Source organism: Nerophis ophidion, linkage group LG09 (genome assembly GCF_033978795.1).
Source record: "Nerophis ophidion isolate RoL-2023_Sa linkage group LG09, RoL_Noph_v1.0, whole genome shotgun sequence".
Classification (NCBI taxonomy): Eukaryota; Metazoa; Chordata; class Actinopteri; order Syngnathiformes; family Syngnathidae; genus Nerophis; species Nerophis ophidion.
Genome location: NC_084619.1, coordinates 66,337,294 through 66,363,308, shown reverse-complemented (window position 1 = coordinate 66,363,308; position 26,015 = coordinate 66,337,294). Strand labels below are relative to the sequence as shown.

Sequence of the window (26,015 nt, the reverse complement as noted above, 5' to 3'; positions counted from 1 at the left end):
CTGTGGATTACAATACATCAAAGAAATAGAACCCTCATGTTGCCTCCCATCCTACACAGTGGAGTTTTACAAGCCTTTTGCTTGGTAGGATCAAAGACAGCTTTTGTCCTCTCGCACGGCGATCTGAACTCAATGTAGCACAAAGTTTTGTGATAACGTAGATACAATTATTGTGACAGTAGGTATGGTGTTCCTTTTCCCCTCCAAACATATTGCTGGGTATTGTGGCCAAACAGTGAAATTTTTGTTACATCCGACCACGGAACTTTCCCCCAGAAGGTCTTATCTTTGTTCATGTGATGTCGGATGAAACAAAAGCCAAAAACAGTTTTTGCTTTTGTTAGGTTATTTCACACTTTTTACTTAGCATCGATGCAAATATCAACAGTAACAATGCCGAGTATAGTATCGCTATATGGTTGATACCACAGTGATTAGATCCATATTTTTAGGATAAAAAAACATTTGTTGTTTTTGTTCAAAAACTCAGAAAATTAAAGCGACAAGGATTTTTTTTTACTTTTGTTTGGTTGATAGCACTATTTACTTAAAAATAATCAACAAATAGACAGTAACAATACCAAGTATAGTACCAGTATTGAATATTATGATCAAAAACAAACATTTTTTTTGTTCTTGATATTGTTTACAAACTCAGGAAACAAAACCCAATAGTAGTTTTGCTTGCTTATTTAATTGCACTATTTACTTTTAAAACCAATACAAATATCGACCATAACAATTGTGAGTATAGTATTAGTCTTGGTCGATACAACAGTAGGCATGGTGTTCCTGGGATTAAAAGCCTCACCTTTTCTCCTCCAAACATATTGTTTGTAATGTGGCCAATAACACTGTTTTTCGCGCTATTTTTTTTTTAACTTTAAAATCTTGTTGTTATAATGTTATTTTATTTGTCATTTAATGTTTGTGTCTTACTGTATATGTAAAAAACACAGTAAAATCTATTGTCAATTTTCCAGTCTACAGTTTGATTGATCGTTTGTTTTGATATTTAAGCACAGTATTTATTTTAACCCCCAAAAATATTTTTGTAATACATGATAATGTAATATTTAGATTTGGATAATATTGCAAATTGCATGCTGTACATGACATTTAATGTCAAAAAGAAAACCACACTTAAGTAAGAAAAGATTAAGCGTTTTTTTGTCTGATTTGGAACTGATCTGCAATTACAGTCGCTGGAAAACGAAATCAAAAGCCTCCAAAAAGCCACCAAAGACGCCACCGAGCGCTTTGATGACGGATTGAAGAAGCTGTTTGAAAGAAAAATCAAGTCGGACATGGCAATTTGTCAGGTGAACAACACACACACACACGCACACGCACACACACGCACACACATGCACACACAAACTAGTCTTCAGAATTGGGTAAAACACCAACTTATATTCTTGTCTTCATGAAAGAAGGGAATTTATCTGGAAAATATGCTAGTTTTTTTAATTGAAACACCTTTAACATGGTAACAAAAACATTAAAATAAATAATAATAATATATATATATGTATATATATATATATGCTTTCCCCTGACAGTTTGTTTGTGTTTTAGTTTTTTCCTCTGCATTTGTCTTGGTTCCCTGTGTATGTGTAGTATTTCCTGTCATCGCTCTTATTTTGTCTGTTTCCTGTGTTTCTTCCTGAGCGTTTTTTTCCCCTCCGCTGTGGCTGATTGGCACCTGGCCACACCTGGTGTCAATCAGCCCGGTTCCTATTTGTACCTGCTTTTGTCCTCCAGTCAGGGCTGGATTACTGTCATGTATTATCGCTCCTGTCCTGTCGTACCGTACCGTGTCGTGTCTTTGCAGCGTAGCGGTAAACTATATTTGTTAGATGTTTGTAGCTTACTGTTCTTTTGTTCTGTGCGTCCAGTTTGTTTTCATATTACAAGTACGACTTTTGTTTTCCTGCTCGCTACCCGCCCTGTTTGTTTTTGCTAGCTTCCATGCTAAGTTCCTTTTGTTTTCTAGCTCCCATGCTAGCTCTCTTAGTTGGTTGTCTGCCTCGTGCGCGCTCTTTGTTTGTACCCTTTTGTTTGGTTTTGTTGTCGTGTGTGTAAATTAAAACCATGTTTTCTCATTCAATGCCTGCCTCCTTCTCTGCATCTTGGGGTTCGTCACCAACTAAACCTGACATATATGTGTGTGTATATATGTATATGTATGTATGTATGTATGTATATATATCTATATATACACACATATATATATATATAGTCAGGCTTTCCCTTGACAGTTTGTTTGTTTTAGTTTTTTCCTCTGCATTTGTCTTGGTTCCCTCTGTATGTGTAGTATTTCCTGTCAGCGCTCTTATTTTGTCTGTTTCCTGTGTTTCTCCCTGAGCGTTTTTTTCCCCCTCAGCTGTGGCTGATTGGCACCGGGCCACACCTGGTGTCAATCAGCCCGCTCCTATTTGTACCTGCTTTTGTCCTCCAGTCAGGGGTGGATTACTGTCATGTATTATCGGTCCTGTCCTGTCGTACCGTACTGTGTCGTGTCTTTGCAGCGTAGCGGTAAGCTATATTTGTTAGATGTTTGTAGCTTACTGTTTTTTTTGTTCCCTGCTTCCAGTTTGTTTTCATATTACAAGTATGATGTCTGTTTTCCTGCTCGCTACCCGCTAGCTTCCACGCTAGGGCCCTTTTTGTTTTTGCTATCTTCCATGCTAAGTTCCTTTTGTTTTCTAGCTCCCATGCTAGCTCTTTTATTATTATTATATATGAAAATTTATAGTAAAATACACTACATTTTGAGGTGAAATTTAGATTTTTTTATAATTTTTTGAAATCTACTAATAAAATGAATTAAAATATGGTGTAATAATAGTATTCACTGTTAGAAGTAAAACATAACTGCCATGTGGCCCTCAGTGGAAAGCACTTTGACACCAAGGTTGCCATGATGCCGAAATGACTCATTTTTTGAAGTGTTATTTTACAGGAAGAATTGAAGATTAAAATTCTAAGTTACTCCATACTCATGGAAGAGGTCATGGGCATTGAGGAAAAGGAGCATCAGTCCAAACTTGGCCAAATGGAGGCCAACATGGTGTGTTCATCTGGGAATTGTCCGACTTCTCCTTCCTGGCGCACCCTGCTCGAATAATCCCGCTTGTTTTGTAGAAGAAAATGGGCGAAGAATTGCAGAAGTTTCAAAAAGACGTGGAATTTTCCCACGAGAGCTTTGACAACATTGTAGCTGAGGACAAAGTAAGTCTCACCTCGTATTTTCACTCTTTACAACTCCATCCATCCATTTTTCTACCGCTTGTCCCCTTCCTGATATGGACAAAAAACAACTAAAATGAACAAGCAGTAGTATATAATCCATCATTTTAAGCACATTTTCTATTATAAAATGATATGATAAATATAAACTAAATGATTTTAGAAAGAAAAATAACTGGGTTTCTCATTGTTGGGGATTTATATTTTGTCAAATTTTTGAAATGGACAAAAAATAACAAAAAATTAACAAGCAATAATATATCATCCATAATTTTAAGCACATTTTCTATTATGAAAAGATTTGATGAATGTAAACTAAATGTTTTGAGGAAGAAAAACAACTGGGTTTCTCATTGTTGGGGATTTATGTTTTGTCCAAATTTTTAATATGGACAAAAAACAACCAAAACCAACCAAAAATGATCAAGCAAAAGTATATAATCCATAATTTTAAGCACATTTTCTAGTATAAAAAGATATGATAGATGTTTTAAGGAAGAAAAATAACTGGGTTACTTATTGTTGGGGATTTATATTTTGTCCAATTTTTTATGTGGACATAAAAAAAACCTAAACCAACAAAAAAATTATTAAGCAATAGTATATAATCCATAATTTTAAGAACATTTTCTATTATAAAATGATATGATAAATGTTTTAAGGAAGAAAAACAACTAGGTTTTTCATTGTTGGGGATTTATATTTTGTCCAAATTTTTAATATGGACAAAAAACAACTAAAACCAACCAAAAATGATCAAGCAAAAGTATATAATCCATAATTTTAAGGACATTTTCTAGTATAAAAAGATATGATAGATGTAAAATAAATGTTTTAAGGAAGAAAAATAACTGGGTTACTTATTGTTGGGGATTTATATTTTGTCCAATTTTTGATATGGACAAAAAACAACTAAAACCAACCAAAAAATAACAAGCAATAGTGTATAATACATAATTTTAAGCACATTTTCTATTATAAAATTATATGATAAATGTTTTAAGGAAGAAAAACAACTAGGTTTCTCATTGTTGGGGATTTATATTGTGTCCATTTTTTGATATGGACAAAAAAAAACAACTAAAACCAATAAAAAAATAACAAGCTATAGTACATAATCCATAATTTTAAGCACATTTTCTATCATGAAATGATATAATAAATATAAAATAAATGTTATGAGGAAGAAAAACAACTAGGTTAATCATTGTTGGGGATTTATATTTTGTCCAATTTTTGATATAGACAAAAAACAACTAAAACCAACCAAAAATTAACAAAAAATACATATAATCCTTAATTTTAAGGACATTTTCTATTATAAAATGATATGATAAATGTTTTAAGGAAGAAAAACAACTGGATTACTCATTGATGGGGATTTATATTGTGTCCAATTTTTGGTATGGACAAAAAAAAAACTAAAACCAATAAAAAATTAACAAGCAATAGTATATAATCCATAATTTTAAGGACATTTTCAATTATAAAATGATATAATGAATATAAAATAAATGTTATAAGGAAGATAAATAACTAGGTTACTTATTGTTGGGGATTTATATTTTCTCCAATTTTTGAAATGGACAAAAAACAACTAAAACCAACCAAAAATTAACAAGCAATATTATATAATCCATAATTTTAAGCACATTTTCTATAATAAAATGATATAATAAATGTAAAATACATGTTTTAAGGAAGAAAAACTAGGTTAGTCATTGTTGGGGATTTATATTTTGTCCAATTTTTGAAATGGACAAAAACAACTAAAAACAACCAAAAATTAACAAGCAATAGTATATAATTCATAATTTTAAGCACATTTTCTATTATAAAATTATATGATAAATGTTTTAAGGAAGAAAAACAACTAGGTTTCTCATTGTTGGGGATTTATATTTTGTCCAATTCTTCATATAGACAAAAAAACAACTAAAAACAACCAAAAAATAACAATCAGTAGTGTATAATCCATAATTTTAAGCACACTTTCTATTATAAAATGATACGATGAATGTAAAATAAATGTTTTAAGGAAGAAAAACAACTGGGTCACTCATTGTTGGGGATTTATAATTTGTCCAATTTTTGATGTGGACAAAAAAACAACTAAAACCAACCAAAAATGATCAAGCAATACTGTATAATTCATAATTTTAAGCACATTTTCTAGTATACAAAGATATGATAAATGTAAAATAAATGTTTTAAGGAAGAAAAATAACTGGGTTACTTATTGTTGGGGATTTATATTTTGTCCAATTTTTGATATGGACAAAAAACAACTAAAACCAACCAAAAAAATAACAAGCAATAGTGTAAAATACATAATTTTATGCACATTTTGTATTATAAAATTACATGATAAATGTTTTAAGGAAGAAAAACAACTGGGTTTCTCATTGTTGGTGATTTATATTTTGTCCAATTTTTGAAATGGACAAAAAATTAACAAGCAATAGTATATAATTCATAATTTTAAGAACATTTTCTATTATAAAATGATATGATAAATGTAAACTAAATGTTTTTAGAAAGAAAAACAACTGGGTTTCTCATTGTTGGGGATTTATATTTTGTCAAATTTTTGATATAGACAAAAAACAACTAAAACCAACCAAAAATTAACAAAAAATACATATAATCCTTAATTTTAAGGACATTTTCTATTATAAAATGATATGATAAATGTTTTAAGGAAGAAAAACAACTGGATTACTCATTGATGGGGATTTATATTGTGTCCAATTTTTGGTATGGACAAAAAAAAAACTAAAACCAATAAAAAATTAACAAGCAATAGTATATAATCCATAATTTTAAGGACATTTTCAATTATAAAATGATATAATGAATATAAAATAAATGTTATAAGGAAGATAAATAACTAGGTTACTTATTGTTGGGGATTTATATTTTCTCCAATTTTTGAAATGGACAAAAAACAACTAAAACCAACCAAAAATTAACAAGCAATATTATATAATCCATAATTTTAAGCACATTTTCTATAATAAAATGATATAATAAATGTAAAATACATGTTTTAAGGAAGAAAAACTAGGTTAGTCATTGTTGGGGATTTATATTTTGTCCAATTTTTGAAATGGACAAAAACAACTAAAAACAACCAAAAATTAACAAGCAATAGTATATAATTCATAATTTTAAGCACATTTTCTATTATAAAATTATAAGATAAATGTTTTAAGGAAGAAAAACAACTAGGTTTCTCATTGTTGGGGATTTATATTTTGTCCAATTCTTCATATAGACAAAAAAACAACTAAAAACAACCAAAAAATAACAATCAGTAGTGTATAATCCATAATTTTAAGCACACTTTCTATTATAAAATGATACGATGAATGTAAAATAAATGTTTTAAGGAAGAAAAACAACTGGGTCACTCATTGTTGGGGATTTATAATTTGTCCAATTTTTGATGTGGACAAAAAAACAACTAAAACCAACCAAAAATGATCAAGCAATACTGTATAATTCATAATTTTAAGCACATTTTCTAGTATACAAAGATATGATAAATGTAAAATAAATGTTTTAAGGAAGAAAAATAACTGGGTTACTTATTGTTGGGGATTTATATTTTGTCCAATTTTTGATATGGACAAAAAACAACTAAAACCAACCAAAAAAATAACAAGCAATAGTGTAAAATACATAATTTTATGCACATTTTGTATTATAAAATTACATGATAAATGTTTTAAGGAAGAAAAACAACTGGGTTTCTCATTGTTGGTGATTTATATTTTGTCCAATTTTTGAAATGGACAAAAAATTAACAAGCAATAGTATATAATTCATAATTTTAAGAACATTTTCTATTATAAAATGATATGATAAATGTAAACTAAATGTTTTTAGAAAGAAAAACAACTGGGTTTCTCATTGTTGGGGATTTATATTTTGTCAAATTTTTTAAACGGACAAAAAGCAACAAAAAATTAACAAGCAATAGTATATAATCCATAATTTTAAGCACATTTTCTATTATAAAATTATATGATAAATGTTTTAAGGAAGAAAAACAACTAGGGTTCTCATTGTTGGGGATTTATATTGTGTCCAATTTTTGATATGGACAAAAAAACCCAACTAAAACCTATAAAAAAATAACAAGCTATAGTACATAATCCATAATTTTAAGCACATTTTCTATCATGAAATGATATAATAAATATAAAATAAATGTTATGAAGAAGAAAAACAACTAGGTTAATCATTGTTGGGGATTTATATTTTGTCCAATTTTTAATATAGACAAAAAACAACTAAAACCAACCAAAAATTAACAAAAAATACATATAATCCTTAATTTTAAGGACATTTTCTATTATAAAATGATATAATAAATGTTTTAAGGAAGAAAAACAACTGGATTACTCATTGTTGGGGATTTATATTGTGTCCAATTTTTGATATGGACAAAAAAACAACTAAAACCAATAAAAAACTAACAAGCAATGGTATATAATCCATAATTTTAAGCACATTTTCAATTATAAAATGATATAATGAATATAAAATAAATGTTATAAGGAAGAAAAATAACTAGGTTACTTATTGTTGGGGATTTATATTTTGTCCAATTTTTGAAATGGACAAAAAACAACTAAAACCAACCAAAAATTAACAAGCAATATTATATAATCCATAATTTTAAGAACATTTTCTATAATAAAATGATATGATAAATGTAAAATAAATGTTATAAGGAAGAAAAATAACTAGGTTACTCATTGTTGGGGATTTATATTTTGTCCAATTTTTGATATTGACAAAAAACAACTAAAACCAACCAAAAATTAACAAACAATAGTATATAATCCATAATTTTAAGTACATTTTCTGTTATAAAATGATAAAATAAAATAAATGTTTTAAGGAAGAAAAACAACTGGGGAAAAATTGGACAAAATTTTTGATATGGACAAAAAACAACTAAAACCAACCAAAAATTAACAAAAAATAGGAAGAAAAACAACTAGGTTACTTACTGTTGGGGATTTATATTTTGTCCAATTTTTGAAATGGACAAAAAACAACTAAAACCAACGAAAAATTAACAAGCAATAGTATACAATCCATAATTTTAAGAAAGTTTTCTATAATAAAATGATATGATAAATGTTTTAATGAAGAAAATCAACTGGATTACTCATTGTTGGGGATTTATATTTTGTCCAATTTTTGAAATGGACAAAAAACAACTAAAACCAACCAAAAATTAACAAGCAATAATGTATAATCCATAATTTCAAGGACATTTTCAATTAAACAAGCAATAGTATGTAATCCATAATTTTAAACACATTGTCTGTTATAAAATTATAAAATAAATATAAAATAAATGTTTTAAGGAAGAAAAACAACTGGGGAACTCATTGTTGGGGATTTATATTTTGTCCAATTTTTGATATGGACAAAAAACAACTAAAACCAACCAAAAAATAACAAGCAATAGTATATAATCCATCATTTTAAGCACATTTTCTGTTATAAAATTATATAATGACTATAAAATAAATGTTATAAGGGAGTAAAACAACTAACTTACTTATTGTTGGGGATTTATATTTTTTCCAATTTTTTAAATGGACAAAAAACTAAAACCAACCAAAAATTAACAAGCAATATTATATAATCCATAATTTTAAGCACATTTTCTATAATAAAATGATATAATAAATGTAAAATACATGTTTTAAGGAAGAAAAACAACTAGGTTACTCATTGTTGGGGATTTATATTTTGTCCAATTTTTGAAATGGACAAAAAACAACTGAAACTATGAAAAAATAACAAGCAATAGTATGTAATCCATAATTTTAAGCACATTTTCAATAATAAACTCTTGATGTGATGATTGATTGTCCGTCAAGGCTCTGGACAAAGAATTCCGGAAGGAGTTCTCAAGTCTTCACAAGGCCATGGTGGACCAGCTCTACAAACTGTTCAAAAGAAGACCCAGGTTGTTCTTCCAGCTTTATTCACACCTGGCTTCCTGGAAGCATTATATGGCCTCAAAATATTATTTTTTTTCATACTTTTCCCTGCCCAGAGGTCCAAAGAAGAACGCCATGGAGGAGCTGGACGCACCTAAAAATATGCCGGAAGGCGTCAACGCCACCGTTTGGGAGAAGTTTTGTCATGTCCGCAAAAACAAAATAGACAGCGAGCAAAACGTAACCACTGCCTGTTTATTTCTCTTCTGCACTTAAGCATTTTTCAAAGACATACATTTGTCTTCCTTCAGATTAAGATGAAAGCGTCCCTCCTGGCGGAGATGCAGGCCTCCTTGCACCAGAAGCAGGAGGAGAACCAGGTCGCCCAGCAGGACATCCAACACTTCAAGGAGCAGTTGGAAAGGTGTGGGAAACTTTCTTGGCAAATATTTGAAGTATTTGAAGGTTTTTTCTAAGTGAGGCATCATTTAAGTAATTAATTAAATATTTTAAAGAGTCATTTTGTTAGTAACTAAATTACTGTTTGTTAAAGTAACAAGTAAAAATAACTGACACACAATCTGCTCTCATGAAACGTCGCTCAACTGCATATGCCAGATATTTGAAGTTTTTGTAAGTAAGGCAATATTATAGTAATTAGTTACATTTATTAAAGAGTGATTTTGTTAGTAACTAAATTACTGTTTGTTAAAGTAACAAGTACAAATAATTAACGCACACTCTGGTCTTATGAAACGTCGCTCAACTGCATATGCCAGATATTTGAAGTTTTTGTAAGCAAGGCATTATTTTAGTAATTAGTTACTTTTATTAAAGAGTAATTCCTTTAGTAATTTAATTACTGTTTGTTAAAATAACATGTAAATATAATTAACGCACACTCTGCTCTCATGCAACGTCGCTCAACTGCATATGCCAGATATTTGAAGATTTTTATAAGTAAAACTTTATTTTAGTAATTAATGACATTTATTAAAGAGTAATTTTGTTAGTAACTAAAATAGTGTTTATTAAAGTAACAAGTAAATATAATTAACGCACACTCTGCTCTCATGAAACGTCGCTCAACTGCATATGCCAGATATTTGAAGTTTTTGTAAGCAAGGCATTATTTTAGTAATTAGTTACATTTATTAAAGAGTAATTCCTTTAGTAATTTAATTACTGTTTGTTAAAATAACAAGTAAATATAATTAACACACACTCTGCTCTCATGCAACGTCGCTCAACTGCATATGCCAGATATTTGAAGGTTTTTATAAGTAAAACTTTATTTTATTAATTAATGACATTTATTAAAGAGTAATTTTGTTAGTAACTAAAATAGTGTTTATTAAAGTAACAAGTAAATATAATTAACGCACACTCTGCTCTCATGAAACGTCGCTCAACTGCATATGCCAGGTATTTCAATGTTTTTCTAAGTAAGGCATTTATTTAGTAATTATTTAAATTTATTAGAGTAATTCCGTTAGTAATTTAATTACTGTTTGTTAAAGTAACGAGTACAAATAATTTTAACGCACAATCTGCTCTCATGAAACGTCGCTCAACTGCATATGCCAAATATTTGAAGTTTTTGTAAGTAAGGCATTATTATAGTAATTAGTTACATTTATTAAAGAGTAATTCCCTTAGTAATCAAATTACTGTTTGTTAAAGTAAAAAGTAAATATCATTAACGCACACTCTGCTCTCATGAAACGCCGCTCAACTGCATATGCCAGATATTTGAAGTTTTTCTAAGTAAGGCATTATTTTAGTAATTATTTACATTTATTAAAGAGTAATTTCGTTAGTAATTAAATAACTGTTGAAGTAACAAGTAAATATAATTAACACACACTCCGCTCTAATGAAGCGTTGCTCAACTGCATATGGCAGATATTTAAAGGTTTTTCTAAGTAAGGCATTTATTTAGTAATTATTTACATTTATTAAAGAGTAGTTCCGTTAGTAATTAAATTACTGTTTGTTAAAGTAACAAGTAAATATAATTAACGCACACTCTGCTCTCATGAAATGTTGCTCAACTGCATATGCCAGGTAATAGAGGTTTTTCTAAGTAAGGCATTATTTTAGCAATTACATTCATGAAAGAGTAATTTCGTTAGTAATTAAAGTTACTGTTTGTTAAAGTAACAAGTAAATACAATTAACGCACACTCTGCTCTCATGAAACGTCGCTGAACTGCATATGCCAGATATTTGAAGGTTTTTCTAAGTAAGGCATTTATTTAGTAATGATTTACATTTATTAAAGAGTAGTTCCGTTTGTAATTAAAATTACTGTTTGTTAAAGTAACAAGTAAATGTAATTAACACACACTCTGCTCTCATGAAACGTCGCTCAACTGCATATGCCAGGCATTTCAATGTTTTTCTAAGTAAGGCATTTATTTAGTAATTATTTAAATTTATTAGAGTAATTCCGTTAGTAATTTAATTACTGTTTGTTAAAGTAACAAGTACAAATAATTTTAACGCACACTCTGCTCTCATGAAACGTCGCTCAACTGCATATGACTGATATTTGAAGTTTTTGTAAGTAAGGCATTATTATAGTAATTATTTACATTTATTAAAGAGTAATTCCCTTAGTAATTAAATTACTGTTTGTTAAAGTAAAAAGTAAATATCATTGACGCACACTCTGATCTCATGAAACGCCGCTCAACTGCATATGCCAGATATTTGAAGTTTTTCTAAGTAAGGCATTATTTTAGTAATTATTTACATTTATTAAAGAGTAATTCTGTTAGTAATTTAATTACTGTTTGTTAAAGTAACAAGTAAATATAATTAACACACACTCTGTCCTCATGCAACGTCGCTCAACTGCATATGCCAGATATATGAAGTTTTTTCTAAGAAAGGCATTTATTTAGTAATTAATGACATTTATTAAAGAGTAATTTTGTTAGTAACTAAAATAGTGTTTATTAAAGTAACAAGTAAATATAATTAACGCACACTCTGCTCTCATGAAACGTTGCTCAACTGCATATGCCAGATATTTGAAGTTTTTTCTAAGAAAGGCATTTATTTAGTAATTAATGACATTTATTCAAGAGTAATTTTGTTAGTAACTAAAATAGTGTTTATTAAAGTAACAAGTAAATATAATTAACGCACACTCTGCTCTCATGAAACGTCGCTCAACTGCATATGCCAGATATTTGAAGTTTTTGTAAGTAAGGCATTATTATAGTAATTGGTTACATTTATTAAAGAGTAATTCCCTTAGTAATTAAATTACTGTTTGTTAAAGTAAAAAGTAAATATCATTAACGCACACTCTGCTCTCATGAAACGCCGCTCAACTGCATATGCCAGATATTTGAAGGTTTTTCTAAGTAAGGCATTTATTTAGTAATTATCTACATTTATTAAAGAGTAGTTCCGTTAGTAATTAAATTACTGTTTTTTAAAGTAACGAGTACATATGATTAACGCACACTCTGCTCTCATGAAATGTTGCTCAACTGCATATGCCAGGTAATAGAGGTTTTTCTAAGTAAAGCATTATTTTAGCAATTACATTCATGACAGAGTAATTTTGTTAGTAATTAAAGTTACTGTTTGTTAAAGTAACAAGTAAACATAATTAACGCACACTCTGCTCTCATGAAACGTCGCTCAACTGCATATGCCAGGTATTTGAAGGTTTTTCTAAGTAAGGCATTTATTTAGTAATGATTTACATTTATTAAAGAGTAGTTCCGTTTGTAATTAAAATTACTGTTTGTTAAAGTAACAAGTAAATATAATTAACGCACACTCTGCTCTCATGAAACGTCGCTCAACTGCATATGCCAGGTATTTGAATGTTTTTCTAAGTAAGGAATTTATTTAGTAATTATTTACATTTATTAAAGAGTAATTTCATTAGTAATTTAATTACTGTTCGTTAAAGTAACAAGTAAATAAAATTAACGCACACTTTGCTCTCATTAAACCTTGCTCAACTGCATATGCCAGATATATGAAGTTTTTCTAAGGAAGGCATTTAATTAGTAATTAATTCCATTTATTAAAGAGTAATTTCATTAATTATTAAATTACTTTTTGTTAAAGTAACAAGTAACTATAATTGACGCACACTCTGCTCTCATGAAACGTCGCACAACTGTATATGCCAGATATTTGAAGTTTTTCTAAGTAAGGCATTATTTTATTAACTAATGACATTTATTAAAGAGTAATTTCGTTAGTTATTAAATTACTGTTTGTCAAAGTAACAAGTAAAAATAGTTAACACACACTCTGCTCTCATGAAACATCGCTCAACTGCTTATGCCAGATATATGAAGTTTTTCTAAGTAAGGCATTTATTTAGTAATTAATTACATTTATTAAAGGGTAATTTCATTAATTATTAAATTACTTTTTGTTAAAGTAACAAGTAACTATAATTGACGCACACTCTGCTCTCATGAAACATCGCACAACTGTATATGCCAGATATATGAAGTTTTTTTTTTTTTTAAGTAACGCATTAATTACATTTACTAAAGGGTAATTCCGTTTGTAACAAATGACTGTTTTGGCAAGGTAACAAGTATATAATATAATTAATCACATTTTTCTAAAGTAACTTTTCAGAGCACTGCTTAGGACCAACGCCTTAATTGGTGTATCACATGTGAATATTCCTCTCTGGTTCCCGTGTTGTGACCTTCAAGTATGCGTAAGGAGAAGCAGCACTTCCTGACGGACATCATGGTCCAGTTCCTACTGAAGCAAGGCCAGGTGGAGGTCATCAACGCCGATTTCATCCCCGACTACAGCGACTCCGTTCTTCTCCACAGGACGGTTGTGGAAGACCTCAACCAGACCATCAGGGTATGGGGATTATGTACGATATACCGCTACTAGTATAGTATCGCCGTGTATGACAGTGCGTAGTCACGCGGTTACATCGCTGGTTTTAGGAGCAGAGGAGCATGTTTGGCAGCGCACACGCACAGAGTACTTACAAGCAGACAAAGTGTGTAGACAGAAAAGGGAGAATGGACGCATTTTGGTGTAAAGATAAAGGTGAAGTTAAAACACCGAATTCCGGCCTCCGTGGTGACAAAGTATGTTTCTTACAAGTACCATTATCACTGGAGGACGAGGAATAGCTAAACATGCTCCACTACACGCCGTAGGAGGATACAATAGCTCACTACCGTCACCGCTAATAAAAGCTAGCGCTCCTGAATGTAAACAAATGCCGTGAGTGGATCTACGCCTGACATCCACTGTAATGATACCAAGTACGATAGCGTAACAAGTCGATACTGCGATGATTACATCGTTATTAATTTTTATATATGTTTATAAAGTCTGGTATCGTACTCCGGTATCGGTTCTGTACTCGGATACTCTTGTCTTGTTTTGTATATTGTACATAATTGCTTATTATTTTCTATTGGATACTAGTCTATTTATTTTAATTCTCGGTTTTATCTTTATTACTTCCTGTGTAATTTATTTTTATCCCATGTTTGTTCCCACTACCGCACCTTAATCTCATTATATGCAAATTAATGACAATAAAGTCCTATTCTATTCCATAGTCAGTAAATATGTCCCTAGACACATGAGGACTTTGAATATGACCAATGTATAATCTTGTAACTACTTGGTATCGGATCCATACCTATATGTGTGGTATCATCCAAAACTAATGTAAAGTATCAAAGAAGAGAAGAATAAGTGATTATTACATTTTAACAGAAGTTTACATAGAACATTTTAAAACAGAAAACAGTGCGACACCTACCCTTTACATCTGTATTTCTTAACCATATTATTATTGGTTTATTAGGTATTATATTTTATTGTACCATCATGTAACTACTTGGTATCGGATCCATACCTATATGTGTGGTATCATCCAAAACTAATGTAAAGTATCAAAGAAGAGAAGAATAAGTGATTATTACATTTTAACAGAAGTTTAGATAGAACATTTTAAAACAGAAAACAGTGCGACACCTACCCTTTACATCAGTATTTCTTAACCATATTATTATTGGTTTATTAGGTATTATATTTTATTGTACCATCATGTAACTACTTGGTATCGGATCGATACCTATATGTGTGGTATCATCCAAAACTAATGACAAGTATCAAAGAAGAGAAGAATAAGTGATGATTACATTTTAACAGAAGTGTAGATAGAACATTTTAAAACAGAAAACAGTGCGACACCTACCCTTTACATCAGTATTTCTTAACCATATTATTATTGGTTTATTAGGTATTATATTTTATTGTACCATCATGTAACTACTTGGTATCGGATCGATACCTATATGTGTGGTATCATCCAAAACTAATGACAAGTATCAAAGAAGAGAAGAATAAGTGATGATTACATTTTAACAGAAGTGTAGATAGAACATGTTAAAACTGAAAACAGTGCGACACCTACCCTTAACATCAGTATTTCTTAACCATATTATTATTGGTTTATTAGGTATTATATTTTATTGTACCATCATGTAACTACTTGGTATCGGATCGATACCTATATGTGTGGTATCATCCAAAACTAATGTAAAGTATCAAAGAAGAGAAGAATAAGTGATTATTACATTTTAACAGAAGTGTAGATAGAACATGTTAAAACTGAAAAGAGCGCGACACCTACCCTTTACATCAGTATTTATTAACCATATTATTATTGGTTTATTAGGTATTATATTTTATTGTACCATCATGTAACAACTTGGTATCAGATCGATACCTATATGTGTCGTATCATCCAAAACTAATGTCAAGTATCAAAGAAGAGAAGAATAAGTGATGATTACATTTTAACAGAAGTGTAGATAGAACATGTTAAAACAGTGCGACACCTACCCTTTACATCAGTATTTCTTAACCATATTATTATTGGTTTATCAGGTATTATATTTTATTGTACGATCCTGTAACTACTTGGTATTGGATCGATACCTAAATGTGTGGTATCATCCAAAACTAATGTAAAGGAACCAAAGAAGAGAACATAAGTGATTATTACATTTTAACAGAAGTGTAGATAGAACATGTTAAAACACAAAATAAGCAGATATTAACAGTAAATGAACAAGTAGATTAATAATCAATTTTTACAGTTTGTCCCTCATAATGTGTAGAAAATTATAGGTGTATAAATGACACAATATGTTACTGCATAGACTAATTAGGAGTCTTTGTTTGTTTACTTACTACTAAAAGACAAGTTGTCTATTTTATTTAAGGACTAAATGACAATAATAAACATATGTCTCTTGTACACTAAGATTGTTTGTTACAATAGAGACGATAATGACATTTTTTGCGGTGCTCTTTATTTATAAAAGTATCAAAATACATGTTGGTAGCGGGACACTACTTGTCTCAACATTTTAATAAAGGCTGACTGTTGAGGTTTGTTGTGTTTAGAACCTGGGCGAGCAGAAGATAGCCATGCTGATGCAGACCAAAGACTTCCGTAAAGGCATCATCCAGGTGGAGTGGGACAACACCATGAGGAGGATGCAGATAGAGGACCTCAAAAGCAAAGAACGGGACATACAGAAACTGCGACTCACAGAGGACCATAAGGAGGTGCGTAGTGGAAGACAAATGATCCTTTTAGGCCCAATAATATAATAATAACATGGTTGTAGACACACCGCTTTTAACAAGCAATACTATTATTACACACTTTTTTAGGAGATTTTTTTTTTAAACTAAAATGTAAAAAAAAAATGTAATGTATATTACTGTCAATGGAAAAACTGAACTGCTGTTTTTATGGTAAAAACAAACAAAAGGCAGCTCAGTTGCCAGAATTTTACTGTAAAAATTAATATTTTTTTTACTTTTTCTTTCAATAAAAACTATTTTTTAAAATACAGTACAATTTTGGCACCCGAGCTCTCCGTTTGTTTGTTTTATTACACATTTTTATGCCTTTATTAGTAGATTTTTTAACAGCTAAAATGTACAAAAAATATGGTAAGTTGCAATAATTTTACCTCAAAATGTAGTGTATATTACTGTAAATGGAAAAACTGTACTGCTGTTTTTATGGTTAAAAAAAGAATGGCAGCTCAGTTGCCGGAATTTGACTGTAAAAATTACATTTGTTTTTTTTTACTTTTTCTTTAAATAAAAACAATTGAGAAAATTACGGTACAATTTCGGCTCCTGAGCTGTCAGTTTGTTTGTTTTATGACACCATTTTTTTCGCCTTTTATTAGTAGATTTTTTTAAAAGCTAAAATGTAAAATAAATATAAGTTGCAATAATTTTACCTCAAAATGCAGTGTATATTACTGTAAATGGAAAAACTGTACTGCTGTTTTTAAGGTTAAAAAACAAACAAAAGGCAGCTCAGTTGCCAGAATTTTACTGTAAGATTTACATTTGTTTTTTTTCATGTATATATATATATATATATATATATATATATATATATGTGTGTGTGTGTGTATAAAATACCGTACAACTTTGGCACCTGAGCTGTCAGTTTTTTTGTTTTATGACACAATTTTTTATGCCTTTTATTAGTAGACTTTTTAAAAGCTAAAATGTACAAAAAAAAAATATGGTAAGGTGCAATAATTTCACCTCAAAATGTAGTGTACATTACTGTAAATGGAAAAACTGTACTGCTGTTTTTATGGTTTAAAAAAGGCAACTCAGTTGCCTGAATTTTACTGTAAAATGTACAGTTGTTGTTTTTTTTTACTATAAATATAACTTACATTTTACAGTACATTTTTGGCACCTGAGCTTTCAGTTTTTTTGGTTTGTTTTTTTTACCACAAATCAAAAAGTTATATTTTGGTTTCATCTGACCACATGACATTCTCCCAATCCTCTGCTGTATCATCCATGTATCCATTTTGGTATCAACTCAACTGGTCGTGTTTGGAGGAAGAAGAATACTGAGTTGCATCCCAAGAACACCATACCTACTGTGAAGCATGGGGGTGGAAACTTCATGCTTTGGGGCTGTTTTTCTGCTAAGGGGACAGGATGATTGATCCGTGTTAAGGAAAGAATGAACGGGGCCATGTATCGTGAGATTTTGAGCCAAAACCTCCTTCCATCAGTGAGAGCTTTGAATGGTTGACCAAATATTTATTTGCACCATAATTTACAAATAAATTCTTTAAAATTCCTATATTTTTTTTTCCACCTTCTGTCTCTCACAGTTGAAGTGTACCTATGATGAAAATTACAGACCTCTGTCATCATTTTAAGTGGGAGAACTTGCACAATCGCTGGCTGACTAAATACCTTTTAGCCCCACTGTATGTTACTTAACTTATTTCCAGCCTTTGGAGGGCCACATACAATGAAGTGGAGGCCCCCGGGTCTTGAGTTTGACACCGACTTAAGTCAAGCGGGCAATTATGGTAATGTGTGCTTTTCCCTTTTTGCCTCTTTACTATTAAGTGGAGAGGAGACCTAACAGGGAGTTACTCCCACATGAGACATATCCAGGCCAGGGGGAGTAGTAAGTGTTGGCGGGAGAATAAACAGGCCCATAAAGATGTGATGAGTCACATGTCTTATTTTGAACCGGCTGATGAGCGCGCATGAGAATCTGCTCCCCAGGCCTCCGTGCCCGTTTACTTTGGCCACGGCTGCGCTCAGTCGGTCCCCGGCCATGTTTCCTCTCATTGTTCGGCTCCCTGGAACCCTGACAATTGAAGCCTTTGCTTGCCAACACATCCATGATGCATGCTGGTGTTGTTGATTGTGCAAGTTGTAATGTGTCGGTGTGCTTCTCTTGCAGTACCTGAAGTCAGACAGCGACAGCCGAGTGTGCAAGCAGGCTACGTCCATGAAGGAAGCCTTGGCCATGCAGCAGAAGGTAACAAAGTAGGATTTCATTTAGAAACTCCAAATTTCGACATCAACATTCATCTATTTATTCAACTACTTATTTTTCTCCACATTTTGGCGCGCTCTCCCTTCCACATTTTTCACCCGATTCAAAGCGTTCCAACTTGAAACTGTTCAGACTAATCAGGAATCAAAGCGTTCTCTTGAAAAATTGCCAGATTTGCCAGAATTCCAGGTTTTCCGGGACATTTTTCCCATTCGAAATGAATTAGCCATTTTTCAAACTTCCACCATTTCCACATTTTTCACCCGATTCAAACCATTCCAACTTCAAACTGTTCAGACTAAGCAGGAATCAAAGCGTTCTCTTGAAAAATTCCCCAAATTCCCAGATTTGCCAGAATTCCAGTTTCTCGAGAGCATTTTTCCCATTCAAAATTAGCCATTTTTCAAACTTCCACCATTTCCACATTTTTCACCCGATTCAAAGCGTTCCGCCTCGAAACTGTTCAGACTAATCAGGAATCAAAGCGTTCTCTTGAAAAATTCCCAGATTTGCCAGAATTCCAGGTTTTCCGGGACATTTTTCCCATTCGAAATGAATTAGCCATTTTTCAAACTTCCACCATTTCCACATTTTTCACCCGATTCAAAGCGTTCCAACTTGAAACTGTTCAGACTAAGCAGAAATCAAAGCGTTCTCTTGAAAAATTCCCCAAATTCCCAGATTTGCCAGAATTCCAGTTTCTCGAGAGCATTTTTCCCATTCAAAATTAATTAGCCATTTTTCAAACTTCCACCATTTCCACATTTTTCACCCAATTCAAAGCGTTCCAACTTCAAACCTTTAAGCCTATTCAGGATTCAAAGCTTTCCCTTGAAAAAAATCCAAAAATTCCCAGATTTTGCCAGAATTCCAGGTTTTCCGGGACATTTTTCCCATTCAAAATGAATTGGCCATTTTTCAAACTTCTACCATTTCCCCATTTTTTTAACCGATTAAAACTATTCCACCTTCAGCACATTCCAATATCCTGGAAATTTTGAAAACCTTTTTTTCCAAGTTCCAAAAATTCCCAGATTTGCCAGAATTCCAGGTTTTCGAGAGCATTTTTCGCATTCAAAATGAATTAGCCATTTTTCAAACTTCCACCATTTCCACATTTTTCACCCGATTCAAAGCGTTCCAACTTGAAACTGTTCAGACTAAGCAGGAATCAAAGCGTTCTCTTTAAAAAATCCCAAAATTCCCAGATTTTTAAAGAATTTCAGGTTTTCCGGGACATTTTTCCCATTCAAAATGAATTAGCCATTTTTCAAACTTCCACCATTTCCACATTTTTCACCCGTTTCAAAGCGTTCCAACTTGAAACTGTTCAGACTAAGCAGGAATCAAAGCGTTCTCTTGAAAAATTCCCCAAATTCCCAGATTTGCCAGAATTCCAGTTTTCGAGAGCATTTTTCCCATTCAAAATGAATAAGCCATTTTTCAAACTTCCACCATTTCCACATTTTTCACCCGATTCAAAGCGTTCCAACTTGAAACTGTTCAGACTAATCAGGAATCAAAACGTTTTCTTGAAAAATTGCCAGATTTGCCAGAATTCCAGGTTTTCCGGGACATTTTTCCCCATTCAAAATCAATTAGCCATTTTTCAAACTTCCACCATTTCCACATTTTTCACCCGATTCAAAGCGTTCCAACTTGAAACTGTTCAGACTAAGCAGGAATCAAAGCGTTCTCTTGAAACATTCCCCAAATTCCAAGATTTGCCAGAATTCCAGTTTTCGAGAGCATTTTTCCCATTCAAAATGAATTAGCCATTTTTCAAACTTCCACCATTTCCACATTTTTCACCCGATTCAAAGCGTTCCAACTTGAAACTGTTCAGACTAAGCAGGAATCAAAGCGTTCTCTTGAAAAATTCCCAGATTTGCCAGAATTCCAGGTTTTCCGGGACATTTTTCCCATTCGAAATGAATTAGCCATTTTTCAAACCTCCACCATTTCCACATTTTTCACCCGATTCAAAGCGTTCCAACTTGAAACTGTTCAGACTAAGCAGGAATCAAAGCGTTCTCTTGAAAAATTCCCCAAATTCCCAGATTTGCCAGAATTCCAGTTTCTCGAGAGCATTTTTCCCATTCAAAATTAATTAGCCATTTTTCAAACTTCCACCATTTCCACATTTTTCACCCAATTCAAAGCGTTCCAACTTCAAACCTTTAAGCCTATTCAGGATTCAAAGCTTTCCCTTGAAAAAAATCCAAAAATTCCCAGATTTTGCCAGAATTCCAGGTTTTCCGGGACATTTTTCCCATTCAAAATGAATTGGCCATTTTTCAAACTTCTACCATTTCCCCATTTTTTTAACCGATTAAAACTATTCCACCTTCAGCACATTCCAATATCCTGGAAATTTTGAAAACCTTTTTTTCCAAGTTCCAAAAATTCCCAGATTTGCCAGAATTCCAGGTTTTCGAGAGCATTTTTCGCATTCAAAATGAATTAGCCATTTTTCAAACTTCCACCATTTCCACATTTTTCACCCGATTCAAAGCGTTCCAACTTGAAACTGTTCAGACTAAGCAGGAATCAAAGCGTTCTCTTTAAAAAATCCCAAAATTCCTAGATTTTTAAAGAATTTCAGGTTTTCCGGGACATTTTTCCCATTCAAAATGAATTAGCCATTTTTCAAACTTCCACCATTTCCACATTTTTCACCCGTTTCAAAGCGTTCCAACTTGAAACTGTTCAGACTAAGCAGGAATCAAAGCGTTCTCTTGAAAAATTCCCCAAATTCCCAGATTTGCCAGAATTCCAGTTTTCGAGAGCATTTTTCCCATTCAAAATGAATAAGCCATTTTTCAAACTTCCACCATTTCCACATTTTTCACCCGATTCAAAGCGTTCCAACTTGAAACTGTTCAGACTAATCAGGAATCAAAACGTTTTCTTGAAAAATTGCCAGATTTGCCAGAATTCCAGGTTTTCCGGGACATTTTTCCCCATTCAAAATCAATTAGCCATTTTTCAAACTTCCACCATTTCCACATTTTTCACCCGATTCAAAGCGTTCCAACTTGAAACTGTTCAGACTAAGCAGGAATCAAAGCGTTCTCTTGAAACATTCCCCAAATTCCAAGATTTGCCAGAATTCCAGTTTTCGAGAGCATTTTTCCCATTCAAAATGAATTAGCCATTTTTCAAACTTCCACCATTTCCACATTTTTCACCCGATTCAAAGCGTTCCAACTTGAAACTGTTCAGACTAAGCAGGAATCAAAGCGTTCTCTTGAAAAATTCCCCAAATTCGCAGATTTGCCAGAATTCCAGGTTTTCCCAGATATTTTTCCCATTCAAAATGAATTAGCAATTTTTCAAACTTCCGACATTTCCACATTTTTCACCCGATTCAAAGCGTTACAAATTCAAACTTTTAAGCCTATTCAGGAATCAAAGCTTTTCCGTGAAAAATCCAAAAATTCCCAGATTTGCCAGAATTCCAGGTTTTCCGGGACATTTTTCCCATTCAAAATGAATTGGCCATTTTTCAAACTTCTACCATTTCCCCAGTTTTTAACCGATTAAAACTATTCCACCTTCAGCACATTCCAATATCCTGGAAATTTTAAATACCTTTTTTTCCAAGTTCCAAAAATTCCCAGATTTGCCAGAATTCCAGTTTTTCGAGAGCATTTTTCCCATTCAAAATGAATTAGCCATTTTTCAAACTTCCACCATTTCCACATTTTTCACCCGATTCAAAGCATTCCAAATTCAAACTTTTAAGCCAATTCAGGAATCAAAGCTTTTCCTTGAAAAAATCCAAAAATTCCCAGATTTGCCAGAATTCCAGGTTTTCCCGGATATTTTTCCCATTCAAAAATGAATTGGCCATTTTTCAAACTTCTACCATTTCCCCATTTTTTAACCGATTAAAACTATTCCACCTTCAGCACATTCCAATATCCTGGAAATTTTAAATACCTTTTTTTCCAAGTTCCAAAAATTCCCAGATTTGCCAGAATTTCGGTTTTTCGAGAGCATTTTTCCCATTCAAAATGAATTAGCCATTTTTTAAACTTCCACCATTTCCACATTTTTCACCCGATTCAAAGCGTTCCAACTTGAAACTGTTCAGACTAAGCAGGAATCAAAGCGTTCTCTTGAAAAATTCCCCAAATTCGCAGATTTGCCAGAATTCCAGGTTTTCGAGAGCATTTTTCCCATTCAAAATGAATTAGCCATTTTTCAAACTTCCACCATTTCCAAATTTTTCACCCGATTCAAAGCGTTCCAACTTGAAACTGTTCAGACTAAGCAGGAATCAAAGCGTTCTCTTGAAAAATTCCCCAAATTCCCAGATTTGCCAGAATTCCAGGTTTTCGAGAGCATTTTTCCCATTCAAAATGAATTAGCCATTTTTCAAACTTCCACCATTTCCACATTTTTCACCCGATTCAAAGCGTTCCAACTTGAAACTGTTCAGACTAAGCAGGAATCAAAGCGTTCTCTTGAAAAATTCCCCAAATTCGCAGATTTGCCAGAATTCCAGGTTTTCGAGAGCATTTTTCCCATTCAAAATGAATTAGCCATTTTTCAAACTTCCACCATTTCCAAATTTTTCACCCGATTCAAAGCGTTCCAACTTGAAACTGTTCAGACTAAGCAGGAATCAAAGCGTTCTCTTGAAAAATTCCCCAAATTCCCAGATTTGCCAGAATTCCAGGTTTTCGAGAGCATTTTTCCCATTCAAAATGAATTAGCCATTTTTCAAACTTCCACCATTTCCAAATTTTTCACCCGATTCAAAGCGTTCCAACTTGAAACTGTTCAGACTAAGCAGGAATCAAAGCGTTCTCTTGAAAAATTCCCCAAATTCCCAGATTTGCCAGAATTCCAGTTTTTCGAGAGCATTTTTCCCATTCGAAATGAATTGGCCATTTTCAAAATTCCACCATTTCCACATTTTTCACCCGATTCAAAGCGTTCCTACTTCAAACTTTTAAGCCTATTCAGGATTCAAAGCTTTCCCTTGAAAAAAATAAAAAAATTCCCAGATTTTTCAAGAATTCCAGGTTTTACGGGACATTTTTCCCATTCAAAATGAACTAGCCATTTTTCAAACTTCCACCATTTCCACATTTTTCACCCGATTCAAAGCGTTCCAACTTGAAACTGTTCAGACTATTCAGGAATCAAAGTGTTCTCTTGAAAAATTCCCCAAATTCCCAGATTTTCCAGAATTCCAGGTTTTCGAGAGCATTTTTCCCATTCAAAATGAATTAGCCATTTTTCAAACTTCCACCATTTCCACATTTTTCACCCAATTCAAAGCGTTCCAACTTCAAACTTTTAAGCCTATTCAGGATTCAAAGCTTTCCCTTGAAAAAAATCCAAAAATTCCCAGATTTTTCCAGAATTCCAGGTTTTACGGGACATTTTTCCCATTCAAAATGAATTGGCCATTTTTCAAACTTCTACCATTTCCCCATTTTTTAACCGATTAAAACTATTCAACCTTCAGCACATTCCAATATCCTGGAAATTTTGAAAACCTTTTTTTCCCAAGTTCCAAAAATTCCCAGATTTGCCAGAATTCCAGGTTTTCCGGGACATTTTTCCCATTCAAAATGAATTAGCCATTTTTCAAACTTCCACCATTTCCACATTTTTCACCCGATTCAAAGCGTTCCAACTTGAAACTGTTCAGACTAATCAGGAATCAAAGCGTTCTCTTGAAAAATTCCCCAAATTTCCAGATTTGCCAGAATTCCAGGTTTTCCGGGGCAGTTTTCCCATTCAAAATGAATTAGCCATTTTTCAAACTTCCACCATTTCCACATTTTTCACCCGATTCAAAGCATTCCAACTTCAAACTTTTAAGCCTATTCAGGATTCAAAGCTTTCCCTTGAAAAAAATCCCAAAATTCCCAGATTTTTAAAGAATTACAGGTTTTCCGGGACATTTTTCCCATTCAAAATGAATTAGCCATTTTTCAAACTTCCACCATTTCCACATTTTTCACCCGATTCAAAGCGTTCCAACTTGAAACTGTTCAGACTAAGCAGGAATCAAAGTGTTCTCTTGAAAAATTCCCCAAATTCCCAGATTTGCCAGAATTCCAGGTTTTCGAGAGCATTTTTCCCATTCAAAATGAATTAGCCATTTTTCAAACTTCCACCATTTCCAAATTTTTCACCCGATTCAAAGCGTTCCAACTTGAAACTGTTCAGACTAAGCAGGAATCAAAGCGTTCTCTTGAAAAATTCCCCAAATTCCCAGATTTGCCAGAATTCCAGTTTTTCGAGAGCATTTTTCCCATTCGAAATGAATTGGCCATTTTCAAAATTCCACCATTTCCACATTTTTCACCCGATTCAAAGCGTTCCTACTTCAAACTTTTAAGCCTATTCAGGATTCAAAGCTTTCCCTTGAAAAAAATCAAAAAATTCCCAGATTTTTCAAGAATTCCAGGTTTTACGGGACATTTTTCCCATTCAAAATGAATTAGCCATTTTTCAAACTTCCACCATTTCCACATTTTTCACCCGATTCAAAGCGTTCCAACTTGAAACTGTTCAGACTATTCAGGAATCAAAGTGTTCTCTTGAAAAATTCCCCAAATTCCCAGATTTTCCAGAATTCCAGGTTTTCGAGAGCATTTTTCCCATTCAAAATGAATTAGCCATTTTTCAAACTTCCACCATTTCCACATTTTTCACCCAATTCAAAGCGTTCCAACTTCAAACTTTTAAGCCTATTCAGGATTCAAAGCTTTCCCTTGAAAAAAATCCAAAAATTCCCAGATTTTTCCAGAATTCCAGGTTTTACGGGACATTTTTCCCATTCAAAATGAATTGGCCATTTTTCAAACTTCTACCATTTCCCCATTTTTTAACCGATTAAAACTATTCAACCTTCAGCACATTCCAATATC

At 32.2% G+C, this 26,015-nt stretch overlaps 1 protein-coding gene across 4 annotated transcripts in view; it reads left to right on the top strand.

The window, feature by feature from the left end:
- Nucleotides 1–26,015, top strand: part of cfap43 (cilia and flagella associated protein 43) — a 51,849-nt gene that overhangs the window by 18,679 nt on the left and 7,155 nt on the right. For 3 of the 4 annotated variants that reach the window (XM_061911601.1, XM_061911600.1, XM_061911603.1), the window contains 8 exons: nucleotides 1,203–1,322; nucleotides 2,966–3,073; nucleotides 3,148–3,234; nucleotides 9,162–9,464; nucleotides 9,536–9,648; nucleotides 13,931–14,090; nucleotides 16,671–16,835; nucleotides 19,021–19,098. In XM_061911601.1, the coding sequence (XP_061767585.1) occupies nucleotides 1,203–1,322; nucleotides 2,966–3,073; nucleotides 3,148–3,234; nucleotides 9,162–9,464; nucleotides 9,536–9,648; nucleotides 13,931–14,090; nucleotides 16,671–16,835; nucleotides 19,021–19,098 (1,134 nt within the window). The remainder of the gene's footprint in view (nucleotides 1–1,202; nucleotides 1,323–2,965; nucleotides 3,074–3,147; nucleotides 3,235–9,161; nucleotides 9,465–9,535; nucleotides 9,649–13,930; nucleotides 14,091–16,670; nucleotides 16,836–19,020; nucleotides 19,099–26,015) is intronic. The other variant, XM_061911602.1, reaches the window with a different exon arrangement.